The sequence below is a fragment of the Sciurus vulgaris genome, assembly GCF_902686455.1.
Source record: "Sciurus vulgaris genome assembly, chromosome: 8".
NCBI classification, from domain to species: Eukaryota; Metazoa; Chordata; class Mammalia; order Rodentia; family Sciuridae; genus Sciurus; species Sciurus vulgaris.
This window is the reverse complement of record NC_136468.1, coordinates 5,839,383-5,857,734: the sequence shown is the minus strand read 5'-3', so window position 1 is coordinate 5,857,734 and position 18,352 is coordinate 5,839,383. Positions and strand designations below refer to the sequence as shown.

Sequence of the window (18,352 nt, the reverse complement as noted above, 5' to 3'; positions counted from 1 at the left end):
CCCACCCAGACCTGGAGAACTAGGATCTGCTTTTTAAAGGAGGAAAAAAAAAATTGGCAATTCTTCATAGAAAAAAAACTGAGAAAGTCCGTGTACAGATGACCAATGTACAGATGGAAAGCAGAGAAGGTTTACTGAATAGAGGAGAGGCCATCAAACCCATATACTACAAATGTCCCTCCCTCTCATCACAGTGTGATGGTCAGAGTTGACAGGGGATGGGGGTGGCTCATGTCAGAACCCAGGCAAAAGGTAGCCCAGACCACGTGGGACAGCCCAAAGTATGCTTCAGCCTTTTCTTTCTTCCTAGCTTCCCTAGTGCCTCCAAAAGTGCTTCTAATAACTAGAGTATGAATTTAAGGAAATGGAAAAATACTTGGTAACAAGACTATCAGTAGTCATGTGCTTCCATGTATAACAAATGTATTGCAGTCAAAGTCATGCCTGCAGAAGTCAATGCATAAATTAAGATACTAACCAGATAACAAGGAATTGCGCAGATGAACCAAGGATCTACTCAACAGCTACCTATTGTGCACGCTGCTAACACGTCAGTTGTCTTAAGCTGCGGATAACAGCTCAGTGGTAGAGCAAATGCCTAGTATGCGTGAGGCCCTGGGTTCTATCCCCAGCACCGTTCAACAAAAAAAAAGAGGTAATGTCTTATTGTTAGGACCTGTGATTACTATTAGAATGTGTGATTGTGCTTGATACTCAGTTTTTTGAAATAGGGATGAATAAGCAATGTGAAGTTTCAAAGAAACAAAGCAGTGTTCTGGACTACGGCGCCAACACCATTCTCTCCTCCAGCTCTGCCGACAGCTTCCAAGTAATTGTTTAACATTCTGCCTCCTTAAAAATCTAGAAAAGTTTGACAGGGTTATTTGTGGGATTTGGTATGCTTTAAAGTTATGACGACAATTCAGATAAAAATAGATGGGTGAAAAGGGGACATTCCCTTTCTTAGATGCTTGGATTTAATACTTCACATTAATTACACTAGCAGAAACAATGGAAAGAAAAGAAGACTGTACATCTGCTTTGAGAAAGGTAATTCAATGAATAAATCTCAGGGAACCCTCCCCCGCCACCAAATCTGCCTTGAGAGGATTCATTTATAAAAGTCCATGATGGGCTGGGATTGTGGCTCAGTGGTAGAGTGCTTGCCTCAGCCCGCATAAAAATAAAATAGAGGTATTGTGTCCACCTACAACTAAATATATATATATATTTTTTTGTTTGTTTTTTATAGTGAATTTTTTAAAAGTCCATGAATTTGGTACCATGGTAAATGGCACTTAAACAATAATAGTAACTAACATTTACAAAGTACTTACTGTGAGTTTACACTCTACTAGATACCATGATACAGATGGTCTCATTTAATCCTCAAAACACCCTGACATGAGCCCCATTTTTTAAAGGAGGAAACTAAGGCCTAGAGAGAGGTTAGGTAACTTGTCCAAGGTCACACAGTCAAGTAGAGGGTGAGATGAGATTCTAACCCTGGCCTGGGTTCTTAAACATATTAAGATTCCTCTCTAACAGAGACTGCTCTCCAGGCTCCTCCTGCCTCCACGATAATCTGCAAAATTTTTAAATGCAGTAGACTCTTATTGTTACTAATACCAGAGACAAAGAAAATCTCTACGATTTAGACACTCGAAGTCTTAATGGAAGAACACACCATATCACCCGTGGACTGTGGCCAAAATGTGCCCTGCAATACAATAACGGGGAGGAAAAGTGAGATGCAATCAGACTGACACTAGCTTATCTTTCAGTGGGATGAAATACAAATTAAGTCCAGTAGAATTCCGAAAGGTATTATTTGTTAATAATACATACGGAGGAGGACTTTCAATGAAAATTTACAATGGACGTATTATCTTCCAGCCAGCATGTTTGTGAGATGCTGCAGTGAACCCACAACAGAGCAACCGGCCTCACGCTGCCGGGTTAGTACTCCCGAGTTGGCCGTGCATGCTTATTTAAGTAATTGCCCGACTAAATGAACAGGGGTATTAAAGTAAAGTTGGCTCAAGGGATGGCATCCACATGGCACAGTCTTTGTTTCTGGAGCTTTATTCTATCAATACTCCTGGAAAAAAGAGAAGTCACTAAATAAATAATGGAAACACAGAAGGTAGCGTGAAGGCCTTTCCGATTCTTCGAATCGTCAAGCATCTTATATAAAGTTCCTTTTCAACTTTGAGCTCGGCGGACCCCGTTTTAAATATTAATTTTGCCAAGGAACAAGTTCATCGCTTCCAACGTTAAGAGCCTCAAATAAGATCCAGGTTATTTACCTGTAAGAAGATCCAGTTGGAAAATAGGGCAGAAGGAGAACGCCGAGCGGGAGGCAGGCGGCGGATGACAGTGGGCGAGGGGCGCCCGGGCCGCGCCGCGGCCGCCGGCCCTGCAACTTTCCCCACCGCCCGGCAGACGGACACGCCCTGCGGGACGCGGCGCCGGCCGCACGCGCCACGCCGGAGCCCCGCGCCGGGGGCGTGCGACGCCGCGCGGCATGACACCTTGCTCGCGCTCGGCGGGGCGGAGGACAAAAGGCCGCCCCGGGCGCCGCGGCCGCTCCCGCGGAGCCCGGCTGCGACCCCCGCGGCGCGGGCCGCCCGGCCGCCCACCACCCGCCGCGCGGGGCCGCGGCGGGCGCGGGGCGCCGCGGGGCCGAGGCGGGGGCGCGGGGCGTCGGCGGCGCGCACTCACCTTCTTCCTCGAACTCCAGCTTCTCCAGCATGCCGGCTTCCGCGGGTCCCGGGGCCGCCTCCAGCGCCGCCTGAGGGGGAGGAGGAGGAGGACAGCGATCAGCATGGGCCGCGGCGCTCGTCCCCGGCCGGCGGGCTCGCGGCCGGCCGAGCGCTCGGGCCTCGCTCCGCCGCGCCGGGGGCGGGGCCTGCGGGCCGGGGCGGGGCGGGCGCGGGCCCCCGCCCGAGGCGCAGGTGGGCCGCCCCGCGCGCGGCGCCCGCTCCCCCCCGCCGTTGGTACGGCCCGCGAGAGGAAGCGTGGGAAGGGGAGCCGCGCAGCGCCGAGCGGACGCGCCCTGCGCCCTGCGCCCTGCACGGGAGGCGGCGCCGCATCCCCCGCCGCGCGCCGCCCCGCGCGCACCCGCCCCCGCGCCGCGGCCGACGCGGCGGGCAGGTGAAACCTGCGCAGGTGTGGGTCCGGCCGGCCGCGGGGCGGGGCGACGGCGGGCACCGCGGCCCGGGCTGCAGGACCGCGGGAGCGGATGGGGCCGCACGCCGCCGCGCCGTTCCTAGCTTTCCTTTCGTCTTTGAAATTTTAGATGTGACTGCCCATCCCGGCCCCCTTAAAAGGAAACTGTTCCCTGGTTGCACGTATTGTGGATGCACTTCGCTGCTATCGGGTGTTTTCCAGCCAGGAACTCTAAATTTGCTCCCTCTCTTCACGCCCATTCTCTTCTGTTCTGGGGAGCTGCTGCCAGAAGTTCACACAATCTAAATCTGGCCCTGGCCACTTCTGGATCTGGGTATCTGAGCCTCTCCTATCGCCAGCTCAGGTTGGCAGGTGGCGGGGCTGGCAGCTGCCTGCCGCCCGGAGGAGCAGCACAGGCCCGGGAGGGGCCTGAGCTCCTGCTTAACAGCCAACGGCTGCTCTGCCCACAGGGGCCTTAGCCCGCTGCAGAGTGCGAGGGTCCTGCTAAGGATATCAGCCCATTTGCGCGTGATTAGGGTGGCAAAGGACCCAGCCTCTTGAAAGGAGCTTGTCCTGTCATTCTTGCACGCCTAGCCCGAAGCAGGAAGTACTGACATCTCTTAACCCCTTTTCTTTTTGTCAGCTCATTTGGGCCAATCAATAAGCCTTAAACTTCCCCTTTAAATTTTTTTTTTTTTTTTTTTTTTTTTTTTAAGGAAGAGGGGAGAGGAAGACAAAACTAATTTTGTAAGATGTTGTATGGCAAAAATGTACAGCTCATGTCGTGTTTCATGCCAAAAGACTGAATGCTTTCCGGAGCAAGGCAAAGATGTCTGCTTGCACTAATCTTATTCAACCTAGTGCTTAAAGCTCTAGCCACTGCGATAACACAAGAAAAGGAAATAAATGGCATACAGATTGGAACAAAATAAAGAAAACCATGCAAGTAACATTGTCAACTATATAGAAATTCCCAAGGAATCTGCAAAAAAAATCCCTAGAACTAGTGAGTTCAGCAAGGTAATAGGATACTACCAGATCAAAGGCATGAAGAAAATTTACATTTCTGTATACTAACAATGAACTTGTGGAGGCTGATATAAAAATACTGCTTGCAATCTCTGAAAATTAATACCTAGGTGTAAATTTAAGGAACTACCATGTATAGGATCTGCATACTGAAAAGTTCAAAATGGGCTTGAAATGCAAGAAAGACTAATCAATGGAGAGTCATCCCAGTACCATGAATCGAAGTGTTGGAAGACCCACCATAAATATGCCAGTTATCTTTTGGTTTAATGCAACTCCTTTTGAAATCCCAAGGTTTTTTGGTAGATATAGACAAGCTTATTCTAAAATTTATGCAGAAAGGCACAAGTTCTAGAATTCCCAAAACAACCTTGAAAAATTAGGACAAAGTGGGGGGAGTCACTCTATCCAATATGAAAGCTTATTGTGCAACTACAATAATCAAGACTGTGATGTTGGCAGAGGAATAGATACAATGATCAACAGAGACCCAGAAGATGGACCTTTGTAAATATTCCAGGCCAACTTTTAGTGAAGGTGCGAATGCAATGGTGCGGGGCAGCTAGACATCAAAAGGCCAAAGAGTAAACCTCAGCTTAGGCCTCATCCCTTTACAAAATTAGCTCAAACTGGGTGGTGGGTTTCAGATGTAAAACTGGGAAACTTTTAGGAAGAAGAAATAGAAAATTGTTGGAACCTATGACTGGACAAAGAGTTAGACTTGACACCAAAAATAATTTCCATAAAAGGAAAAAAACTGATAAATTTGATCTCACTAAAATTAACAACTTCAGCTCTTAATTTTTTTTTTTTTTTTTTGGTAAAACAATCCAGTTAGGACATAGGCAAAAGACATAAAGAGACAATTCACCAAAAAAAAAAAAAAAAAAAAAAAAAAAAAAATACAGATGGCAAATAAGCACATGAAAAGATGTTCAACACCATTAGCTATTAGGGAAATGCAGATTAAAACCACAATGAGCTATCACTACACACCTATTACAATGGCTAAAACAAAAATAGTAATGATACTGAATGCTAGTGAGGATACAGAAAAACAATCACTTCTACTTTGCTGGTGGGATAAAACACAAAACTGGTGCTCTGGAAAACAATTTGGCAGTTTCTTATGAAACCAAATGTGCAACTACCAAATAACACTTCAGAGTTGCACTCTTGGGCATTTGTCCCAGGAAATGAAAACTTATGTTTACACAAAAAGCTATCCATGACTGTTCATAGCAGCATCATTTGTGATAGCCCCCGCTGGACATACAGATGCCATTCAATGGGAAGTGGTTAAAAATGGCCTTGCATCTATGCACAGAATATTACTCAGCAATAATATAAAGAATGAACTGTTGATACATATAGAAACTTGGATTGCACTCCAGGGAATTATGCTGAGTCAAAAAAGCCAATCCTTAAAGGGCCCACACTATATTTATATGACACTCTGGTTTTTTCTTTGTTTGTTTGGTTTTTCATTTGTTGTTTGTTTTTGCAGTACTGGGAATTGAACCCAGGGCCTTGCACAAGCCAGACAAGTGTTGGCCTACTGAGTTAAGTCCCAAGTACTACCTTATGCTCTGAAATGTAAATTATGGAAATGGAGCCCTGATCATCATAGATGCTAGGGGTCAGAGGTGTGGTGTGGACACAGATTGCCTGTGGCTACAAAAGGGAACCCTTGTGGTGATGAGCTTGTTCTGCAGCCTGATAGTATCAATGTGAATATCCTCCTTGTTGGATGTCCTTCTTGACCTATCATACTATATTTTCCCCCATGAGCCAAGGCAAGCCAAGCCAATTTAACCACATAGAAAAAATGAAAATTTGGATTAAAAAAAAAACCCTGTTTATTGGAAAAACCACTCACACTGGAAGTATGCAATTCAATACTTTTCAGTATATTTTGAGTTGAATAACTAAGTTTACAGCATTTCCATCATCCCAAAGAGAAAACACGTACCCAATACCAGCCACTTCCCATTACCACCTCTGAACCCCTTTGTAGGCAATTGCTAATCTACTTTCTGTCTCTGTTAATTTCCCTATTATGGACACTTCATACATGTGAAATCATATAATACGTTGTTTGTAATGACTGGCTTTTTATGAAAAACGTTTTCAAGGTTCATCTACATTGTAACACATACCAGCTCTTCCTCCGATTGCTGAATGACCTTCCATCATGTGGATAGGCCACATGTTGTTCATCCATTCATCTGATCTGGTGGTTTCCGCTTTGTGACTACTAGGAATAATACTACTATGAATGTCCCTGTATAAGTGTTTGTGTGGACATGTTTTCATTACTCTTGGGTACAAGAGTGGAATGGTTGGGTCATATTTTATTGGTAACTCTGTGTTTCACATTTTAGGCAACTTCCAAACTGTTTTCTGCAGTGGCTGCACCATTTTACGTTTTTAGCAGCAACATATGAGGATTCCAGTTTTTCCTGTACTGTATTGTTTTACAAGATGTTACCATTGTGAGGGACTCAATACAGGGCACACAGGATCCCTCTGCATTATATTTCACAACTGTGCGCAAATATACAATTTTCTCAATTATGCTTTTTATGTCAGCATAAAAAGATTTTTTAGAAGTTTATGTGGTCAATCATCCTAATTTAAAGATTTACATTTTTGTTCCTTGCAGTAAGTTTAGTATAACTTCTTGAAAGTCCCTAACTGGTGTGTAACAATTAGGAGTGCTCTGGGCTTCACCTGTCATCCTGATGAACTGTTTTTTGAGAGGCAGAAATGGGCAGTAAATAGGAGGGTGTGCTCCTTCAAAAGTGGTCCTCAACTAAGAAGACCTACGCTAGCAGTGGGGGTACAGAAATTGAGACAAGGGGATGTTTTATGCTGCTTCACTTGATGGGTGCACAGAGCTGCCATGGGAGATGCTGGTGAAGCTGTTATTTCCACGGTCTTCACTTAGCAAGACATCTTACATTTTCTTCCTTGGACAGAAAGTCACAGAACCCTAGGGAAAGATGGATGGAACAGCTTTCTATGACACACTCCACTGATTTCAGGAACTTGAGGGCGTTCAAGGCTTTTTAGGCATGTACATAAACGTTCACAGGGTCCAGAGAGCAGGAGTTGCTGGCACAACGATTTAAAGTTGGTGGTCGTCGGTTGCCCTTTTATGGTGATGTTTTCTTAAAGTATCAACGGACTTGTGCCAGGCTTAATTTTAGCTATTCCTGGCAGGCAGGGAAAGCCAGGGGAAGGGCTGGGCAAGGCCTGCAGGCAGAATGGGGATTGCGTTCATGACACTAGCTCATCTCTCAATCCTTAGTGCCAGGGACAGATGATGAAGCAAAACCTGACAAGAGCCCCCCCACCACCCTGCAGTCTAGGCCAGTTTCCTCTGTGTGGTAGGGCACAGTGGATGGCCCTACCACACAGAGAGGCACAGGGTCTCCCTTGCTGGGCCTATTGCTGAGTCACCTTAGGAGAACTGTCCACCTGTATGCCATTGGCCTCAGCAGCCAGTCTGGGGCTACAGGACTGCAGCGGTGGAAGCAGAATGACCTGACTTGGACTTCAAAAAAAAAGACAAAGCATGTCTGCAGAAGATAGAGCCTTTACAAGTGCAGCATTTTAGTTGATGAAAAATGCTAAATTATTAAGCATTGTCTTACATAATTGTGCCTAGGTGCAGCAAAATACAGCGTTTGAACGACTATTGGAAGTGAAAACTTCAGCCTGAAAGCTTAATCATTAAATGACTGCCAAAAAAGCACTTCTTAATGCCCCAAGGTTGGATGTGAGTTTGCTCTGCCTTAAAAAAAGAAAAAAGAGAAAAATCTGAAATAGCTACTGCAAGAAATAAATAAATCAGCCTTAAAGCCTGGGTAAGTAGCTCCTGAATAATTTAGTGCCCAGAACTGAAGCCCCTGCAGCCGCCTGCCATCTCCCTTGAGCTCCCCGGTGCACTGCCAGGGTGTCCTCCCTGGAGTCAAGCATGACAGGAAACCCCAGAGCCCGGATGGGGCATTCTGTGCTCACTCCTGCTGGCATTCTCCAGACAGCTGTGACGCACTTCTGTGCTCCAGCACCTGTCTTGGTGCCAGCCTGGACGGTTCCCACTCCATCTGTCTAACATCACCCATGCCCTCTCATTTTGTCATCTTAGTCCATTCTTGAGTCTCCACCCACTACAGTTCCTAGTTGGGCTTCTGGGACCTGGACAGCCTTCATCCCTCCAGCTCCCTCTTCCTAGTCCATCACCCTGTGCCAGAGTGACTTTGTAAAAATGTGGGCTGATTCTCACTGACTCCCTCATTTAGACCTGTTCAACAACATCTCGGGAACATTGAGGGTGTCCTGGGGAACTCCTCAGCTCTGGGCAGGTCTGTTCACTTTAATTCAGCACTGATCACTTTGCTTGCTAATTGCCTCTGTGGACCTTGCACTTGGTAACTGGTCCTCACTGCTGGAAGGTTTGGGATATAACTGCCTCTCTCCCACCGCTAGACTCCTCTAAGATTTAGCTCAGTCTTCTCCAGGAAGCCTTTCTGATTCATCTCCCTCCCCTCCCCTCTCCTCCTGCTTCCTCCTTGACCTCTGCTTACCGCTTGTCTCGCCAGTTGCTTCTCTTAACCCACACACTTCTATATGCACCAGACACTCTGGGTTGAGATTTCTTTTCTGTTTCCCCTAAATCCTACAAGCTCTTCAAAGAGGAAGAACATCTCTTCCATCCTCTTTGAATGGCCTGAGTCTGACACACAGTAGGCATTCAAGTGCATTCGAGTGAAGAGAAGGGTTCATCATTAGTAAACGGATCAAGGCTTGGTGGGTAAACATTAACACCATAATGGTTTTAGAGGTTATTTTATCCAATTTATCCAAGCTTCCCTTGGACCCCTTTCCTGTTTAGAAATGATTACAGTCACTTTCCCTGGAGTGTTGGAATTGACAGTTTGAAGGAAAAAAGTGACTGTGCTGAGAAATAATAGCAGCAGCTTTGTTATATAGACGGGACTGAAGGACTAGGGCTTGGACAGCTCTTCAGGTCCGGATGGACTGTTGGCTGAGACTCTAACCCGCTCCCGCCCTCACCAGACAACTTTAGATTTTGTTAAGTGAAAGCAATTGGTTTTAAAAAGTGATGGGCATGGGCTCAGTGGGAGAGTGCTTGCCTGGTACGCACAGGCCCTGGATTTGATTCCCAGCAGCATGTGGTCGCGCGCGCGCACACACACACACACACACAGGAAAGTGATACAGAAATTTGATAAAAACTCAAAACCTGACATGCTCTGCACCATAATTATTAATTCTTCTGATTGATTTTAATCAACATATTTGGGGAAAAGTTTTCATTCATTTCAGTACTTTCCCAAATAACAATGTCAGATGCAATAAAATAGTTCTTCTCTAACATTTACTTATGATTTCCTTTAAAGAGCATTTATCTTGGAGTATCTTTTCAAAGACAGGGACAACCAATTTCTACAGTTCCAGTCAGTTGAAAACCTGCTTCGAAGGGAGTGTTATTAAATAAGAACTGAAGAAAGCTGATTAACCTGAAAAGTTCTGTTTACCTAGATTCTTTCTGTTAAATTATCTGCTAACTTCCAGAAAGGTAGATACTTAAGATTAAGCTTTTGAAAACAGCCATTCAGGAAATATTTATTGAATATCTGCTATGCGCCAGGAACCGCCAAGAACAGTTAGTTAATAAAATATCTGTAGAAAGAACATGCTCTGGCATGACTAGAAACTGGCATAGAAGACATGAAGCAGGAGCCCACGCACCTCTCGGTCAGCATGATCAGCTTACCACTCTTCAAATCCTGGTCCCCAAAAGCTCTCTACTCAGTCTGAAATACGTATGTCCCTCATCTTTCACCAGCAAATCCCAATTTGATTTTGTGTTTTGTTAATCAAAAAAAGCTTTTTTTTTTAAACCTTGTGTTGAACACGACTTTCTGGGAGCTAAATGCTTACATTCTTCTGGGTTGACAACTCTTACTGTGGTCTCATACTACTTGGCAAATAAAAAAGTTAAGTATGGCTTATCAAGTTCAATTAACCTTTTGACTCTCAATGCATCCAAGTCATAAGCTTTGAAATGTGTTTATATTATAAAGCAAAGCACAGAGCAATATAACTTCACAAGAATGTCTCTCTCTACTCTTCGATCTCCTCTTACAGCTGGCTCATTTTCTAACCCTTCCCGGGACAGACCATTGATAAAAGTTTGTTTTTCATTACTTCATTTAGGGAAGCTCTGGTCATAAACTGGTGAAAAGTTACAAAAAGTTGAATATTTCAACCTCTGTTTCACATACAGTGACTGTTCAAGCTGAAAGGAGAGGGACCTGCCAATGCCTCCGCTGCATCCTGTGTGATCCAGGCCCTCTCTGATCTTTACTTATGATTGCCAGTGTTACCTAGTCACTTAGGGTGGGGCAGGGTTAACTGGGACACAGAGCCAGCTAAATGCAGGCATAGCTCTTGCATCCCTCAAACTACACATCTTCTTTTTAAAAATGTTTTAGGACTGGGGATATAGCTCAGTTGGTAGAGTGCTTGCCTGTTAAGCACAAGGCCCTGGGTTCAACCCCAGCACCACAGAAAAAAAAAATTATATATATATATATATATATATATATATATATATATATATTAGTTGTAGATGGACACAATACCTTTATTTTATTTATTTATTTTCATGTGGTTCTGAGAATTGAACTCAGTGCCTCACATGTGCTAGGCAAGCCCTTTACCACTGAGCTACAACCCAAGCCCCCAAAATGCACATTTTTAAAGAAGAACTTTTAGTGTCTCTTTTTCACTGTGGTATAATCTACCTGTGGTCAACTGCATTCATTTCAAGGCTGTGTTAACATAAAATCACCACTTCAAGCACCCCAAAGTTTCCCCAAGCCCGTTTCTGCTTCATCCTTTCTTCTACCCAAGGTCCCAGGGCAATCACTGATCTACGGTCAATATGTCACTATAAATATTTTCTAGAACTTCATGCACATGGCATCATACAGTATATAATATTTTTCACCTGGATCATTTCCCTAGCATAATGATTTTGAGGTTCGTTCATGTCATTGAGTGTATCACTGGTTCACTCATATTTATTGCTAAGCAGCATTCCACTGTACGGATGCGCCATGTCTTTGTCCATTTACCTCTGGATGGACGTTTGTAATGCTTCCGGCACTTGATCATTGTGAATAAAGCTGTGAACATTCACAGTCATGCTTTGCATGGACACACTTGCATTTCCCTTGGGTAATTACCAAGGAGTAGAGTGACCTGGTCATTTGGTTGATGTATATTCACCACAAGAAGTGGCCAGTTTTGCAGACTGGCTGTACCAGTTCATGTTTCCACCTGCAACATAGGAGAATTTCAGTTGCTTCATATCCTCATCTACTCTTGGTATGGTCTTTAAAACATTTTTTTTTTTTTGTCATTTTAGTCATTATGGTGGATGTGCAGTGCTTTCTCATTGTGGTTTTAATTTGCATTTCTTTAAAGATTAATGATATATATTTTAATGATCATTTTAATTATACACATTTATGGAGCACAAGGTGATAATTTGATACATGCATACAATGTATAATGATAAAATCAGGGTACTTAACATTTCCATCTCCTTAAACATTAAAAATTTTCATTAATATGTGATGATGATTGTGTTTATATTTTGGGGAATGAATGGATAGAGAAAATGTGGTATATATAACAATACAATATTATTCAGCTGTAAAAAAGAATGAGATTCTATCATTTGCAGCAAAATGAATGGAATTGGAGGACATTGTGTTAAGGAAATAAATCAGACACAGAAAGACCAATTTCACATGTTCTCTTCTCATAGGTGGAGTTTAAAAAAGTCAACCGGAATGTATAAATAGTGATTTCCAGAGGCTGGGAGGGGTGGTGGGGAAAGGGGATATCAGGAGGTTGGGGAACAGGTACCAAAACACACTAGATAGAAGCATAGCACAGAGGGGTGACTATATTCATAAAGTATTACATTTCTTAAGAGCAGAAGATAAGTGCTTGAAGGCTCCAAACACAAAGTAATGATAAGGAGATGGAGATGTTAATTACCCTGATTTGACCAGTACATTTTATATACATGTACTGAAATATCATGGTACCATAATGATACCTTCTTAAGAGACTATTGGTCATTCATAGATCTTCTTTTGTCCATTTTTTGATTGGAGTTTTCTGTTCTTATTGAGGTGTTAAATGTGGCAAGGCAGACTCTGCGATGGCCCCCAATGAATCCCACTTCCCGGCATTCAGGTACTTGTAGAATTTTCCCTGCTTGGGCATGAGCTGGATTTAGGACAATCTCAAATACATTTAGGATGCAAATCCTTTGTCAGATGCATGTATTGTGGATGTTTTCTCCCATTCTGTGACTTGTCATTTTATAGGTCTTTTTTTATTTTTCCTTAGTGCTGGGGATTGAACCCCATGCCTCATGCATACTGGGCAAGTGCTCTACCACAAAGTCACATCTCCAGTTCCCTGTGTCTTTCAAGGAGCAAACGTTTAAAATTTTGGTGAGATATAAGTTGTCTCAGGTCTTTTTATGGCTTATGCTTTTGTCTTATCTAAGAGGTCTTTGCTTTTCCTCTCCCTTACCTCCCTCCCCCAAGGTTGTGAGGATTCTCTTCAATATTTTCTTCTGGAAGTTTTATACTTTGACTTTTACATTTATGTATATGATGCATTTTGATTTAATTCTTTAATATGACTTGTAGTAGGGTTAAGTTCAATTGTGTTCCACAGTGAAACCCTTAAGTTTACTTTAAACTTTACTTTCCCATCCAGTTGACTTGGCACCTTTATTTAAAATCGACGGACGACACGTGGGGATTTGTTCCCAGACTCTATGTTGTCTGCTTATCTCTATGCATTCACCGTGGCCACTTTGTCTTGAAACTGTAGCTCCATGAGAAGTTTTGAAATCATGCAAGGAATATTTTCCTCAACTTTGTTCTTCCTTTAAAAAAATTGCTTTGAGTCCTCTGAGTGTTTTAGAATTAAGGGGGGAAAACTACTAGAATTTTGGCTGGGATTGCATTTGATCTATAGATCAATTTGGGAAGAATTGACATCTTAACAAGATTAAGTCTTCCAATCCATGACTATGGTATATCTCTCCATTGAGGTCTTTTTTGATCTTTTTCAGCAGTCTTTTGAAGTTTTCAGTGGTCTTACATATCTTTTGTTAAATTTATTCCCAAGTATGTTCTGTTTTTGATACTCTTCCAAATGAAATTATATTTAAAATATCATTTGTCAGTTGCTGCAGCAACTGATTTTATATATTAATCTTGTATCCTGTGACCTTGATGAATTAATTTGCAAGGCCTAGTGGTTCTTGTAGATTACTTAGGATTTTCTACATAAGTGATAACATCATACCAGACCTCTAACCTTTAAATCTTTATTTTGCACATTTGGATATGCATATAAGATACATTTTATGTTTTATATGTCATACATATATAATATAATATGTAATATTATGTATTATATATGTGATATAAATGAAAAATTGTTAGTTTAGACTCAATTGCATATCCTTCTTAGCAATGCCCTCTCTGAGTGTACACCATACAAGGTTGCAGTAGACACTGTTGGCAAGTCCACTCTTCCATGTGAACACACTGTACTGGCCTGCAGTGCCCCTCTGTGTGTGGGTTACAGTGGATTCTTTTGGTTGCCCATTAGCATCCCTTCCCCTTGCTTTATCCTCCTTCCTACAGCAATTGAATTTCATTGTGGTACAAACACTTTCCAAGTTGTGATGAACCTTAGAGAAGGAATCCAGGCTGGAAGGAGCCGGTTCCACATGCAGATGTGCATGTCTCTTTCTGTCTGCCTCTTTTTCTTGTCACAGACAAGCCTGTATCCCTGAGTGCTTCTGAGGACCAGCCTTCAGATGGAGCCATTGCTGAGGGGACCTTGGGTCCTGGTGACATTATGAAGCAGGTCTGGGTCTCATTTTGCCTGGGTGCTGACATGACCCTGGAACTGGAGATACCTAGCAATAGATGTCCTCATCCTTCAAGCCAGTTCAAGGTGGAGTCATCTGCTGCTCTGCAGCCAAAACCGGTTTAGGTGATATTTGGGTGTTATATTAAATACTTGGCTATGGCCTTAGGAGGTTATATTCTAATTAGGTATAAAACTGAATTCTGGAGCTGGGGAGATAGCTCAGTTGGTAGAGTGCTTGCCTTGTAAGCACAAAGCCCTGGGTTCGATCCCCAGCACCAAAAACAAACAAACAAACAAAAAAACCCAAAAAACGAATTCTGCATACATTACACTAAATGTTACGAACAATAGCAGGTGCAGAGGGTACATAAATGCTAAGGCTTCTTTTCCAGAGACAGATTTTGAAGTGAAGGCATTGTGGATTGCAGGCGGCTGTGGCAGAGGAAAAGTCACATCCTCTGGAGGTGAGGATGCCCACAGATGAGAAAGCCGGGGGTCTGGATCCAAGAGTGGAGTTCTCGTAGAAGACTCACAGAAGATTGGAAGCCACCCCTGGGAACTGCAGGAATGGAGTGAGATTTCATATGACAGGATATAAATATCTTCAAATAGTTTTTGGCAATATAAGAAGACTGCGATTTCTACGTGGACTCGAGAGGGTTGGTCGAGGAAGAGCCTGGAGTCAGGAGGAACAGAGCCGACGTCTATGAGAAACGCAGAAGCAAAGCAAGCGAGCTTGGCAGGTGCTGAAGGGAGGTGGGAGCGTGGGTCTGGGGGATTAGGAACTATCTCAGTGGACAGGAAGTAAGTAGGAGGAGACTGAGAACACCGGGGAAGGGGCAGGATGGCCTGTCGGAGTTAAGAATGAAGGAGAAACACTGCCATGAAATCTGCTAAATTCCAGGTCGACTTGGCTGTCCGAAGAAGCACATTTTGGCACGTCACTGGAGTTGCTGGGAGTACTGTTTGGGGAAGGAGGACCAAGTGGCATGGATGGTGTTGCAAAAGAATGACAGAGGTCCCTGGCTCAGCCACTGCTCCTCCCATGCTCCAGGCAGAAGTCATTGGATCATATCTCTACACAACTTATGCAATGACTTAAATGGCTTTTTTTTTTTTTTTTTTTTTTTTAACAGTGCTGGGATTGAACCCAGTGCCTCACACGTGCTGGGCAAGTGTTCTACCATTGAGCTGCATCCCTTTTATAAATTTTGAGACAGGGCGTCTCTATGGTGCCTGGCTGACCTTGAACTTGAGATCTCCTGTCTCTGCCTCCTGACTAGCTTGGATTACCTGTGTGCACTATTGTGCCTGGCTTTTTTTTTTTTTTTTTTCTCTTTGAGGTGGTGTTCCTTGTGTTGTTTTCTTTCTGTCTCCTGTCTCAGTCCAAGGTGCATGGTGTAAACTGACTTAAAACAAAGAGCAAACAAACAAGTGTGTCTTAGGCAAAAACTCCATGAAATCACAGGTTTTGGCTTTCTGGATATATATTTGTTCCTGATACACAAAAAACTGGGGTCAGGGAACAAGAGCAATTGGCAGGAAAAGCCTGAACCCCCATGACTCATTGGTTTTTAAGTTGGAAGTCCTATGATGGGCGAACGAGTAGTTTCTCACTCCCTTACCACATCGGTTGGTGCTTTTTAAAGGTACATGAAGGTGTATCATGCTACATCTCTGGGAAGAGGGCACTCTTTCAATGAGAAGACAGTGTCCTCCTGCTGAAGCAGGAAGAGAAGTCAGAAGGATGAAGGAAGATACATTGGACAGAACAGGAAGCAGCCCCTGCTAACTGCAAGACCAGCACATAGACCTTAATTGGAATGAGAAATTGCACTGGAAATGAAAATCAGATCTAGCTTTTTAAATCTGTAAACTATGACCCACTCATGGACCCTGAAAGCTATTAAATGGGCCAACTACCATAAAGCAATAGTTTATTGCCTTAAAGATAAAATGTAATAGAGCCAGGTACAGTGACCTGAAATCCCAATTACTCAGGAGGCTGAGGCAGGAGGATCGCAGTTAGAGGACCATCTTGGAACTGGGTGAGACCTTGTGTCAAACTTTTTTAAAAAAGGACTGTTGGTGTAGTTCAGTAGTAGAGCAATTTCCTAACATGTGAGGCCCAAGAGGGGGCAGGAAATAATATTGGAGAAAAAAAATTAGAAATAGCAATTTGTTGCCTTGCAAGCCTCAAGGCCCTGGGTTCAAACCCCAGCACCTCAAAAAAAAAAAAAAAAAAAAAAAAAAAAAAAAAAAAAGAAATAGCAATTTGTGAGGCAGGTGGTGGAGGGGAAGGAGTTTCAAGAAACCACTCTTAATTCTACATATGTGTCTTTGAGTGGGCCAGTTCTACATATGTGTCTTTGAGTGGGCCAAGATGTTTTTCTTAGTTTTTCCTTTCCTTTTTACAATCATGGACTATACAATAAAGAAATAGATTGCCTGTTGAGGCCTCATGGTTGAAGAATTTAGCCCCACGTGTAGAACATGAGTTATAGGAAAGGTTAAGTTATCTCTAGACATGCTGGTGTCCTCTCTCCAGAATAGAAAATAGCCAGCGTGTGTAAGGGACAAAGTTAGGCCTGAGGGAAAGAACGCTCTAGACTCATTGGTTTTTAACTTGTAAGTACTATGGTGGGTGAGCGAGTAGTTTCTCACTCCCTTACCATGTCGGTTGGTGCTTTTTAAAGGTATATGCAGGTGTATCATGCTACATCTCTGGGGAAATCTGTACATGCACACGCGTGTGTGCGTCCACACACTCACACAGAGGAGTGGAAAAGAATAATGATAATGAAGAGCAGAATTTTAAAAGAAAACAGTGGTGATCTTATTTTCCTGCTGAGAAGGGAGCGGTCAAGAGAACTGGACCTCCAGGGAGCACTTGCATGTGAGGACTGGACTGTGACCCTCACTCTGGTTGTTCCATGTGTCCCAAAGCTCTTGGGTGGCAGTATGCTTTGCTATAGTGGGAACACCCGGGGACCAAGTGAGCAGCTCAGGGGACTCCTGCGGGTCCTGACACCTTTGCAGGGCATCTGCAAGGTGGAGGAGCCTCATGATGACAGACACCAGGGCAGCACTTGCCCTCCTGGCCCTTGCTTTTGCCCCACCAATGTCAGCATGAAGGAGAACTGGGTGCTTTGGTGCGTGGCAAAGCAGTAGGAAGCTTTACAAGCCTTCTACTCCCGGGCAAAAGCAGTCAATTCAGAATGTCTTGGATGACCCTGTAGAATCGACTCATTTTATTACATCTCATTTTATCACATGTCTTTTTAATGCTGTGTATGACGAAAGAAGTACACACAAAACCCTGCCGTTGCGTCAGAGAGGCCTGTGTTCTGCAGAAAGACATGCATGCCGTCGAGCCGCTTTGTAAAGAAAACCCTGGAAAATGGTGGTTATTTGGAGTTGGGTATATGTAGACTTTGTTTTTCCCAAATTGAACAAAATGAGGTTTTTGTTCAAGAAAACAGCTGTGGCCAAGGATAACATGTAGTTTCTAGGTCAAAATTAAAAGTTTGGAATCCTTGTCTCTGTCACAATGAGCTAGACAGCTCCCTAATGCTGAAGACCTCCCTTGGAGATCAGTGATGTCATTAATAAATGTGTAATGAGAAGCATCAGTCCTTGGAAGATCTGCATAAGCCAGTAGTCCCAAATTTTCCAAATGACCAATGGTGTGATATTACAAACCCATGCTTGGGTTGAAGATCCATTCAGAGTGCAAGACAGATTGATGGACTTAAACGCAAGAGAATCTATTCAATAGATGATGAAAAATTCATTGCTGAGGTTTCAGATTCCACATTGCAACGGACCTTTAAGAAACTACTGCTTGTCCTCCAGGTTCAAGTGACTCCTTGCTAAGAGAAAAAGCCAGGCACAGAAAGACAACTACTGCATGATCCCACCTCTATGTGGAAACTTAAAAGGCCAACTCAGAAGTAGAGAGGAGAATAGTGGTTGCCGGAGGCTGGGGTGAGTGTGCATGGGGAAAAGAGAGACTGGGGTCACAGGGGTCAAAGATGCAATAGTCAGGAGACACAAGTTCTAGTGATCTATTGCACAGCGTGGCCACTATTGTTAATGCATATTTCAAAGTGGCTAAAAGAGTAGATTTTAAATGTTC

At 43.6% G+C, this 18,352-nt stretch overlaps 1 protein-coding gene across 8 annotated transcripts in view; it reads right to left on the bottom strand.

The window, feature by feature from the left end:
• PRKAG2 (protein kinase AMP-activated non-catalytic subunit gamma 2) overlaps positions 1–18,352 on the bottom strand; it is a 263,046-nt gene that overhangs the window by 53,433 nt on the left and 191,261 nt on the right. For 6 of the 8 annotated variants that reach the window (XM_079151049.1, XM_079151047.1, XM_079151046.1 and 3 more), the window contains one exon: positions 2,725–2,794. In XM_079151049.1, the coding sequence (XP_079007175.1) occupies positions 2,725–2,794 (70 nt within the window). Of the gene's footprint in view, positions 1–2,309; positions 2,545–2,724; positions 2,795–18,352 lie in introns of those variants that run through there. The other 2 variants (XM_079151052.1, XM_079151053.1) reach the window with 1 other exon arrangement.